General features: G+C 42.4%; 1 protein-coding gene across 1 annotated transcript in view; it reads left to right on the forward strand.

Annotated features, from left to right (window-relative positions):
- The window catches only part of tenm1 (teneurin transmembrane protein 1), a 300,806-nt gene that overhangs the window by 168,617 nt on the left and 119,978 nt on the right, over positions 1-12,211 (forward strand). The window contains exons 8-9 of the mRNA XM_032555180.1: positions 2,813-3,020; positions 8,251-8,352. Of these exons, the coding sequence (XP_032411071.1) occupies positions 2,813-3,020; positions 8,251-8,352 (310 nt within the window). The remainder of the gene's footprint in view (positions 1-2,812; positions 3,021-8,250; positions 8,353-12,211) is intronic.

Consider the following 12,211-nt stretch of genomic DNA (forward strand, 5'->3'; position numbering starts at 1 on the left):
CCCACTTTTTATTGTTTTTTTTTAATCAGGCTCAGTAGAGTAATCAGCCAGTGGGTCCTAATCTCGTCAGATGTAGGCCGTAATGTTGCATATTGCTGTTTGTCTACTGCAAAAAAAAAGAAAAAAAATATATTGTCCCCATAGGAGAGAAATATTTTTCCAAGCTGTCTTAAGAAGCGTGGATGTTGTTGTTTTCCAACCAAACGATTATGTCTGTGCTTCTAAGCTTACACACACACACACGCCCACACCCCTACACACACGCACACACACACCCACACCCCCACACACGCCCACACACACACCCCGAGACGCTGTACACGGCTGGTGTTGTGCCATGTAACAAGCACATATAGAGACAAAGGATGCGTCTCACTCTGAGTCATCTGCTTTTTAACATCAGTGCTTTCCTGCTCTTGTCTGCATGAAGAGGTCTAATTAGCCGTTTTTGACATTCGCGTGACACAGAGCCCTCAAGGGGAATGAGACTCAGTGAGGGCTTTGCTACTTCAAGGAGGACTGAGCGATGGATAGATGGCAAGAGGGAGCTGCTGCTGCTGCTGCTGCTGCTGCTGGTGGAGAGACTGGAGCAGGGAGAGAAAGAGGAACAGAACAGTTTAGGCGAATGAAATGGGGAGTCTTGCGATGTATGTCAAGTTCTGGAGGGAGGACACCGAGTTGAAGTCGTCGAGTCTCGAAACTTGCTACAATGCTGTCGACCCCCGCCTTTCCCCCGGTCTATATTTAAAATCCAGAGTGAACCCGAGCGATGTTGTGAGATTGTGATCTTTTAACCCGGCTCTGTTGCGTACCGCGTGTATTCACAACTGCGCAATGAAAGGAATCATGCTGACATGTCACTAAGCCTGGCAAAGCTTTAGCGGCGTGCCAATTTATTCTTCATTTACTGAGTAAAAGACACGTCTTAGCTGTATCACCTTATGTCACTGTTCATTTCGCTCAGCAAAACTCACAGGTGTTAATGCCAATAGGAGAGAGTGTATGATGGGGGGGGGGAGAAAAAAAAATCTACATCTGTGGAGGTGCGTTTCAAAGGCTCCGAAAAAAGATATGATCAGAGCGGTGAAGCTTTCTTGAGAAAAATCACACATTAGCAAATGCTAGCTAAAAGATGGAACCAGAACTTGCTGTTTAGGGTTGACACAGGCTGTTTTTTTTTTTTTTACCATTTAAGTTTTGAGATTTCTAACATAATAATTAGGATTTATGAACAGTCTCTAATGTATGTACCTTTGTAAATTGGTCTCTTACCAATAAGGCGCCATTTACCTAGCTTTGACATGCTCGTTTACCGTTATGTTGCTGTTGCTTGCAAATGTATTGATTACCCTTAAAGTTTTTTTTTTTTCCCCTACATTGTCTCAATTTATACCTACAAATGCCTGTCTATCACATTGTGTCAAATCAAAGGCAGCATTTTGATCTAAAATACAGGTGTCAAAGCCCGGTCCTTGTGGCCTAGTGCCCTGCAACCTTTACATTTATCTCTGCGTAAAAACAGCTGCATCATACAATGAGGTCAATAGAAGAGCTCTGTAGAACTCGACTGCAAGCTGAGGAGGTATTTCAGACACCGCTTCAGGTGCGCTGGACAAGGGACACATAAAAAATTTGAGTTTGACACCCTGGTTTAATTCTTTAGCGTTATCATCCTGAAGAAGGTTGAACCTCCACCCGAGCCTCAAGTTTTATGCAGCTTTCGCCTAGTTTTGATCAACAAACGGACCTGATTTTGGCTCTGTCCACCACCATGGTCACTGTGGTGGTGGTGGTGGTGGTATACGCAGGGTTGCATACAATGTGACACTGTATTTTCAAAGCTGGCCAAAGGTTTAGTTTGTGTCTTGTCTGATTGGTGTGTTTGCTGTGTCCCCTTTTTGACCAGTTGCAAATTTCAACCAGGACTTCTTCTGGCTTCCTTTCAACAATGGCTTTCCTGCTGTCATTTTCCCAGCTAAATGTAGTTATTAAGTAACAGCCATAAATGATTCATCCACTTAAAACTGTAGCGTCTCCAGAGATGTCATAGGTTAAATACAAAAAGGTTTTTTACATTGAAAAAAGAAAAGGTTATGCAAATGAATTTATGAAATTGGTTTAACTTGACACATTTAACTCAGTCTTACTCAAATCCTTTAGTTTACTTCAAACAAATAAGTAAACTAATAAAGGATTTTTAAAAAAGTTGTTTGTTTTTTTTTGGCTCAGGCAGCCTTTATTTTATAGTATTTAGACAGGAAAGTGTGTAATGAAAGAGGGGGAAGACATGCAGCATCAGGCCGGGAATTGAACCTGCGACTAAGGTCACAGGTTATGTTTGTTGTGCTCTACCCCGGTGCCTCCACAGCACCTGGTTGGTACAGGATCTGTCCCTGGTGAAGCTTGTGTCATGGCGTCAGACAGGATATAAGCGAAGCATTGAACTAAACTGTTTCAAGTAAAGTCAAAGTAAAATGTTCCTTTAAGTTACAGTTTTATTTTTACTTTTAAGCTAATTCAACAGAAAAAAGCAAGTTGTCATCACTAAAAGTGAGATTAATGTAAATAAGTCCATAACATGAACTACAGCCTAAATACACTTTTTAGAGTGTATGGTTTCCACATTTTAATTGTAAATATCTTCAGATTTTCAACAAATTACTAATTTCATTATCCTGGCCAATATTTTAAGATTATCGCTGTCCTGTGAGCCATCGCTTCCTTAGTTTTGACAAGCGCATACAGTGATGCTTTTCACCAAGATCCGACTTGCCGGCTCAGAGCTGCGATCCTGTCGATGTGTTGTTTCCAGTTCGACTTCGTGAAACTGCTGGACGGGAAGGCCCTGCCCAGGTCGCTGACCGATCCCGTCTCCACCGCCAAAACCCCAAAGGGCCTGCTGCTGAGCGGCCTGCAGGAAACCGGCTTCATCGAGTACATGGACCCCGGCACGTGGCACCTGGCGCTCTACAACGACGGACGCAACCTGGAGCAAGTGCTGCTCCACAGCACGCCCATAGGTGAGTGTGAGACCCCTCCCTCTCCGTGTGCTGCAGACCGCGAGTGCTGCCCGGCTTTCTTTTTTCCTGTCATCTCTCCCCGCTCATCCCCATGTTTCTCTCTGCGAAAACATAAGGAGTGATTTGAAACTCATTGACATTTGGTGGGGGAAACTTTTCCTATTATGCCAGTTAGTTTGGCATGCCAAGAGAGACGGCAGATAGAAAAGGGGAGGACAGCTCCCCTAGTAATAACAGGGCTTGCTAACTGCGGCTCATTGCGATGACACACACGGATGGGAGTGTAAATTGAAGGATGTGAATAATGCAAGAGTATGCGGCTGAATATAGACAAGTGGATAATTACCGGGGTAATTGCTTCTTCACCTGGTTGTCCAGTAAACCTTAAAGGAGCACGACGTTTTGAGAGCAGCCAACTCAATAATTGTTAGGTTTTCTTTTGTTTGTTTTTTTTTTAAACAATGTTTTTAAATGTCTATTTTCATATTTTAGTATTTTAAACACCTATTGTATTTCACTGAGGCACTTTTGAAGCTTTTAAGCTAAAGTTGTGTATCACCAACCTCTTGAAATCCCAGGTTAAAAGCTCTTCAGTAAATAGCTCCATGGAGCCAAAACCATTGTACTGCAGACATGTTTCATCTTCATATCGACAGAGTCCTCTTCACAGTGACTGACAGAGCCTGACAGCTAAACACAGATTTTATTTCAGAGTTGTCAAACATTTGTTGACACGTTCGTTGTGTGTGTGTCTGTCTGGGCGTGTGTGTATAGTCTAGAATAGACCAGAGGATTTCGATTCGGATACTCGGAGCTAAAACGGGGAGGCGGCAACCTTTCGCTTGCTTTTCACCCTGTTGCTCCTTTACAACGATGAAAGCAAAGACACGACAAGAGAGGCCCTCAAAATGTAGGCGCTCAGTCGACTAATGACTTTGACAATTATTAATCAGGTGGCTGGGCTCAAAAGACGGAAACAATGCGCATGGATCGGTGTCAAAGTTCATTTCGCCGACCATTCATGCCCCTAACGAGGTCCAGAACCTGACACCGCATTGTTTTTGGTGGCAGAAAATCAAAACCATCGAGCCGGGGTACAGTACATTCTCATAAAGAGACGCGGCGCGCTGAAGCCCAGAGCCTTACGGAGAGAGACGAGATGATCTCTGTCGGGAAATTGAGCTTTTCCGCAGCAAATAGTAACAGGATCCAACAAGAAAAAAAGAGTATAAATAAGAGCAGGGGGGGGAGGGGAGGGAGACTCAAGACCGCTGTGAAAATAAATAAAATAACATGAAATCAATGCCAGAGTAACTTGTGACAAGGAAGAAAATATGAGAACACGACGACGGTAATATGGTGCATGAAACGATGCTGAATGCAGGCAAGGAGACACACAATATGTAGCAAATACATGCATGTTTAAACACGCCTGCCGGAATAGTGACGAGCGGGGTTTGTATACGGCAGAAGAAAACACCATAACAGAGGCCATTCGTAACAGATGGCCTCTGTTATGAAATATGGATGAATGCAAAAAAATATATATATATAAAAAAATGACATGAGTTTGCTGAGCTGGTGGCTGACCTTTATCACATGGCCCATCTCACTTTAATAGAATTTGCTTTTATTTGACTTAAGGCTGCGGCGCAGGACAGAAAATTGTCAGCGTTACTGTTAGTTTCTTTTCTCTCTCTCTTTCTCTTTATGTAAATAAAACAGAGCTGAATAAATGATGCCGTTCAGATGCCTTCAAATATGCTGATGTGTGAATATCGCATGCTCAGCGCTTTCTCTGTAGATTTGCTTTCACAGTCATATAAGAAAATACTGAATTTTCCAGGAGAAAAAAAAAAAAAACAGAAGAAAAAAAACCAAATGATTATTGATGATGCTCATTTCCATTCACTGGTGTTCAGGATGGTCTAACTTCTCTTAGCTGTGCTGCAGTTTTAAAAGCTAGCGGCTGCATTACAAGTTAAAAGTCATGCGTGTAAAACCATTCGACTCTGTAAACTGAAGAAAACAATTGAGTATAATGTTGAGACTAGTTGATAAAACCAAGCAAGAAACTGACATTATGAATTCGAAAAAGGCTCCAACTGGATTTGGGTCACTGTTGCAAGTCATCCTTTTCTTTACACATAGGGGGCAGTAGTGTTGATTCAAGGACATTAGTGCAGCTAAAGTTAAGAAGAGGAAGAATATTTTCCCTTAGTGAATGGAAAGTGGTCAAAGATGCTAAGTAAGCGATGTTTTATCCTTTTATATAAAGCTTGAATTATTTTATTCAACAATGACCCAACTCAGTTCTCTTTTAGTAGTCACCGAAGTGTTATTTACCTCCCAATTTTGTGATTTATTTCCTCTAACAACGTACTACAGCAGCGAAAAGTATGTTGCTAATACTTTGGGGCGCTGGGTGGGGGAAATGTTATCCTGTAAAAAGAGAATAAAAGGTTCATGGATTTGGACAGTGTTGAATTCAGGGATTTAATTATCGATGACATTTCCCCGACATATTTTTGACCATAACGACAGTAACTGCTGCTACTAATGCCTCATTTCCTCCTGCCTTTGCTTCTGACATTTGGAGGCAAGGCGCGAAAAAACCTTGGCTTAATGATTTCTGCAATCTCACCGACTTCTCTCTGGTAACAACTTATTCCCTGCATCACTGTACATTCAGTAAAAGGTGCTAAACTTCACCCTTCATTGCGGATTACACTTTTCTATCTTCCTGTCACAGCTGCCTATGCTGTACCTAAAGCTAGTTGGTGCATAAACAGGAACAATAAGTGGATATCTAATTTCTTATGTAAAGTTTTGTCATAAACTCTGTAATAAACATGTTTTTATTGTGAATTTATCTTTTAAGGTTGTTTAAAGGTTTTTATTTGTTGCAGTGACAATTGAAGTGTTCATCCAGAATAAGAATAATAGACATGTGTAAAAAAAACAAACAGAAATAGAATAAAATATTCCCTGGTTGCAAATTTGAAGATTATGTTTTAAATGATATTTCCAAACATATTTTTGACCATAAATGGAGCAATTGCTTTCCACTAAGGCGCCTGCTGACATTTGCAAGTAAACTGCGACAGCGCGCCGATTTCCGCAATCTCGCCGCGTTCTCTCCAAAGTTACCCAGGCAGAGTTCTGTTTTCTGCATCGCGATTAATTTGCCCAAAATTACTCGCCTCGCCCAGCTTTTTCACTTCGTCTATAGCAACAAAACACAACAAATCTCTTAAGCAGACGTCTGACATGATGTGAACCAGCCGGAGCCTTCAGCAAAATACATGACAAACAAAAAAAAGAGAAAGAGAAAAAAAAAAAGATCATCAGCACGCCTTGATATTTCTAGTTAGCTTGGCAGCGCATTCACTGTTTCATAAATTCATAAAGCCCCAAGGGTCATAAAGCATGGCTGAAACTTTACAGGCTCATAAAGTACAATTGGAATGCTTATTTGACCAATCAGGTCCCTTGGCTGGAAGCACCCATTTTATAATAGCATTTAACTTGAATAACTTATGGCATGAGTGATTTCTAACTGGAGCGCGTTTAGTCAGTGGAAAGAGCAGAGTTGATGCTCTATGAAAGCACATGCTGACTCACCCACTGTACTGCAACAGACAGAGACACGACTTTTCATATATTAGCTCTTAATTGCCTGGAGTTTTTTTATTTTTATTTTATGGTCAGGACACTGACCTGAAAGATACAGAGCCTGTATCATTGTTATAACCCATCACCTCACGGCCCTGCTTGTCTCAGATGGATTAAAAGGAACTCTATGACCTTGCAGATATGTTTTTTTTATTTTTTATTTTTTTACTCGCTGTATGTGTCAGGTGCCAAATGCAATATTGGAATATGCGAATATAGTATTTATTTATTTTTTTTTCTGAAAGCGAAAGAGTCAGAGTCCCAGAAACAAACGTGAGTCCTCCTGACTGTGTGGGAGAACAGATGATTGGCACTCCTTCTCTCCTTCAGCCTGACAATGACAGGTGATGGAGGTGAAAATGACTTTGGTTTCTGCAGCGATTCCGCCGCTCTGGAGGATAACGGCGCGCTGCCGGGCCACCGGGGCCCGTCTCATTAGCATGCGTCGCGCGCGCCTGGAGTAATAACTCGCCTGTGTTTGTAAACGCATGCGTGCGCGTGCGCCGAAAGGATTTGTCATTACCCCCCACCAAAGGACGCGGGCGAGCCCAGCGGGGACTGCGGCAGTTTGAGTCGGCAACCCCGGTTCACAGGAGCCCGAGCGAGCGGGACGGCGCGGGGGTCGAATAAGAGAGATGACATCCCTGACACCCGTTTTAATTACTCTATCTAGCTTAGATAGAGTTTGCCAAAGCCATGACAACCAGCAGAAAAAGTTCAAATCCTCCAACTCGGCAAGCCTTCTGGGGAGCTTCTTCACCGAAAAAAAAAAAAAAAAAAAATCCTGCATCTGGAGCTGGAGCTGACAGAGCTCAGCAGGCTTATATAACACTCCAAGAGCATAAAAGGGCTCAACCCGCCCCACACCCACCTCTTTATCCATCTTTGCAGCGCTGCCGGTTCCCAGAGAACGCAGTCTGACATGATGGACGTATCAATGGGAGAACACAGGAACAGCAGAAGAAAGGGGCGGTTAATTCAAGTTCGATTGAGGAGTGTGATGAAACACGTATAGCCCACAGAAAGATATGATGAAACTCACGCCCAGCAGATGAGACGAAACACTAGTGGAAACAAGCAGCACATTGATCTCCAGCAGGCCCAGGGAGCGGCCGATGCCGATGCTGATGCTGCAGCGACAACAGCAGCATCGCCCATTGCTCCTGCACTGGCAACGCTGGATTTTTAAATTTTTTCCATTTTGTTCAGCCTCGTTTTAAACTACGATCCCGTAGACGGCCTGTTGATTAGGTCTTGATGTTTGTAAATTTGCGTGAGGTGCTTTCCCAACCTGTAATGCAGTTTAATGTGCTTAGTGGTACTGAGTGTAAGTGAGTGCTTGGCCGCTCCCCAGAGAGCGATAGCAGCTGGATCAGACTAATCTAATACAAGCCCAGTGTCTGGGGAGCCATCCATTGCTTATCAGATGTTTCATTCAATAAACCATGAGAGCCATGCCAGCTTATGCAGTCACATGTGCAATTTTTGCCCTTTTTCTCTGGTCGATTTCTGACGGCGTCCACTCCCGCGCGTGTGCTTGTGTGTGGTCGTGCAGATTCCATGGATGGCTGCTCCACGGACTGCAACGGGAACGGAGAGTGCGTGGCTGGACACTGTCACTGCTTCGCTGGGTTCTTGGGCCCCGACTGCGCCAAAGGTAAGAGGCATCGACCGGTGAAGGCGGCCAGCAGAGCTCGGACAAAAGCAAGCTCAGGTGCTTCCGCCTGTCCATTCTGTTCTTTGTTTTCCTCATTTCATGAGAGGCCCCGGTTGTTTCCAAAACATCTATTATTCAACAAGAAAGAATCAACTACATTCCAAGGGACTATTTTTTACCCAAGGATGCTCAGGGATTATGAATCATTATACCATTATTTATGTGATAAGTCGTCCGCTAGTCCACTTTAAAACCTTCTGGGTAAATAAATGCTTTGGTTGTTGTTTTTTTGTTTGTTTGTTTGTTTTTTGCCACATAAATAAAAAACAACAAGGATGGATTTGCATTACAAAAAAAAAATGTGTTAAAGCCTTTACCTCAACAGGCTTCAATTGAAGGCAATCAGACTCTCCCCTTTTTGCCTGTTGAAGTAAACGACAATGGATTACTGAGAATATACACAGGCATGTAAAAGACTTTCTTTGCGAGACAAAGTCACAGTAGAGTTTAGGTCGGGGCCTAGAAAATTCAACCCAACCCGAGTCCGACTGATTAACTAATAGTACAGGCCCAAGCCTATGTTATTTTAATCAAGACTTTACTGCTTACGTGTTTAGACTGTTTAAGTATGCAGTGTAACTTCTCCTGTTTTTAGCTTTTGTCTAACGTCTTCCAGCTGTATTTTGTCGCTTTGTTGTAACCGCAGGGTGAGCAAAGCGCAAATCATCTGCGATGTGTGATTGATGGAAGCGCAGCATGGAGTGCCCTGCACCTGTTATGGTCTAATGAACTTCCACAATCTACTAGCTTTGTTTATATCCTCAACAGGTTAAACTATCTACTCCTCTATTTAAGCTATAATCAGTAGATTAACAGGACTTTATATCCTGCATTCTCATTTGGTTTTCAGACTTGAAGCCTGACCCCGGCCCGGTCATCAAGCAGATCATTCTGGCTTGACCCTGTCTAAAATTCGTGTTGGGTTCAGGTTGGGCTAGAGCTAGCAATCTATACTTTCGTTCCCATGCTAACAGCTTTGGGAATTGTGAAAGACCTTTGACAAGATCTTTCACGGTATTGTAATGACCCAAACATCTCATGCTACCAGATTGCGTAACTCCTCTAAAAAGCTACCCAACAGCCTTCCCGTCGGCATAAAACCCAGCACTCGGATTAAAGAAAGAGCCGGGAAGTTCGTTCTGCTCTGTGCAAACCAATCACCCTCAAACCGTTATGCAATGGCGCTAGTTTCTACTTTTGAATCTGCTTCTAGTACCTCATTTACCATCTGCTTTTCTGCTTGGACCCTGCTGTTTCTCAAGCAGAGAGATTCAACTTTAAAAGACTCCTAAACACCCTGGGGTTCCCACAACTTTGGTGGGAAATATCTGCAAGATGCATTGCACTTACAGTAATCATCATTTCATCATCTGCCCTTTACCGCCGGCCAACCTCGGTTTGTTTCTGCCCACTACATACCACTATCGGTCATTTGAGCCTGGGCCTCTATTTGAATGACAGCTATCAATAGAGCGCTTACTGTATGTGGGATACCAGAGCTACACTGTGGTTTTCTGAGCTGTTCCTTTTTGGTTTTCGTCATTTTCTCTATACTCCTAACACCTCCTGCCTCCATTCTCTACCTTGTTGTCTCCGTCTTCCCAGCTTTTTGTTGTTTTATCTCTCCACTTTTCCCTCTCTGGGACATTCTGTCTCATGCTAAATTATCCTGGTTGTCTGTCTCGCAGCACACAAACAGGTGATATGATTATCACTTCCCATGATTTATTTACGCTCATAATTTATTCATTCCCCGACTCTCGTCTTTGCTCATTTGTTTGTGCTACAGTGTACAGTCCTCTGCTCGAAAGCCTAGACACCGGGTTTTGAGCAGGGGTTGTAAAAAGATAAAATAAAAAAAATAAAAAAAGCAAGGCCTGGATTTATTACCCAGTGGAGGCTGAGATTTAACAAAGGATCAAACAAACATATAAAACATGCTCCTGAGGATGAATGCACAGGTTATTAATTACAGATGATCCCCAGAATAAGAAAGAAAGAAAAGAACGATGGTTTGGATGCCCCTCTTTTTACATTTGAAGTCCTGAGCAGTGACTGTTGCTACTTAACAAAAATTGTGCAGTTAGTGAATTTTGCAGAAAAGAGAAAATGGTTTTTTTCCCCATTGGTGGTAAATATAAAAGTTAAAAAATTATTTATATTTTGTGGCAGTTTGTTACCAGAAAAAAAAAACTCATCTCTTAATACCAAAATAATAACTAATATTATTGTTTATAAAACATAAACTCTTTTGAAATACTGCTTGTCTGCACAGATGCAAGAAATTTACTGTTGCTAAATTTTGCAAAAGTAAAAATCTGATGTTTACTTTGTGGCACTTGGTTACCAGAAAACGAGCTCATCTCTTAGCAACAGATTAACACCAAATATTGTTATTGTTTAAAAAAACCCATAAGATTTCTTCTGCTCACTCCTCTTTGTTAGCACATTTAGCTTAGCACGAATGTTTGCGGAGTTTAAGTGTTGGAGAAAAAAATCAAGCAGATGAGTATTCAGTCAAATATTTTTGGCTAACTTAAATATATTTGTAATAATCTGGATACGTTTTTCATAATCTTGAATGTGTACATAAATATTTGTCAGATTTATCAACCCTTAATCGTCATACAACTGTCACACAGCCTTCTTAATCTGTTGCTAAGAGATGAGCGCATTTAATTGTACCGAAGTGCCACGAAGTATAATTCAAATTTTTACTTTTATAATATATTTACCACCAATGACAAAAGTAAAATACAATAAACATTTTCACTATTTCGCAAAATTCACTAACTGCACAATTTTTGTAAAGCAGTAAGAGCGTCAGAGCCCTCCAGCGCCGGCGGACTTCATTCCAGCTGGCCGTCAATACATCGGCCACACACCCCTCCATCTTTGCTTGGAGAAAGCTCTCCTTATTCCACCCCCCGTCCTGTAAAACGCCTAATGCTCTCCTCCCTAATCTTCCGCTTTCACGATTGTTTTCACGGCCTGTTCAGAACGAGCGCGGGGGACGTCGGGGAGGATTTTCCACGATTCCTGTGTTGCCGTGGTAGCCAAGCTCAGGTGGCGCCTGAGTAAATTGAAACAGCGTGAGGGATAAAGCTCGAGTGGGTGTGTGTGTGTGTGTGGGGGTGTGTTTGTGTGTGTGTGTGTGTATAGGTGGAAGGAGAGGGAAAGTCAGGCTCTGCTCAAGGATTTGCTGAATCCCTGCACTATCTGAGATAGAGAGCGTAGCCCCACTCATGCTAGGTCAACGCGGTCTCGCGGCTAACATACTGCGCGTGGGTTAGTAATGGACCTTACCAAGCTCCGCCCACAACCGACCCACGTGACCGCAAGCCTCACAAGCAAAGCCTCGCGGCGCGTTGTTTCTGTGTAAACATGACTGGATTAGTGCATCATTTCTACCGGATTTTGACACAATATATCAGCTACTACAATGGACAGAGGAACTAACAAGTTCATGTCATCATCTGGGAGGAGGTTACTGGTTTCTCAGTCACAAGCTGGTTGCAAACCTGAGGCCAGCAGGTGTCAGTCAGTTATGGTAGATCTGAAATTTGGTTTGATGACGTCAATATGAGAAGCTACAGACTGATAGGAGGAACCAAAGAGCTCTGTAAAGGTAAAGGCAAATCTTCTGAACTTGGGATATAATTCATTTAATTTAATTTCACATAATTATCGCAGTAGAAGCCATTTGTTCGTTAAAATTTTATGAAATATATTTGTTCTATTTGACGTTTGTTGTGAATGACGTAAACTCACAAACGAACGAGGTAATTACTCCAACGTT

The sequence above is a fragment of the Xiphophorus hellerii genome, chromosome 23, assembly GCF_003331165.1.
Source record: "Xiphophorus hellerii strain 12219 chromosome 23, Xiphophorus_hellerii-4.1, whole genome shotgun sequence".
NCBI lineage: Eukaryota > Metazoa > Chordata > Actinopteri > Cyprinodontiformes > Poeciliidae > Xiphophorus > Xiphophorus hellerii.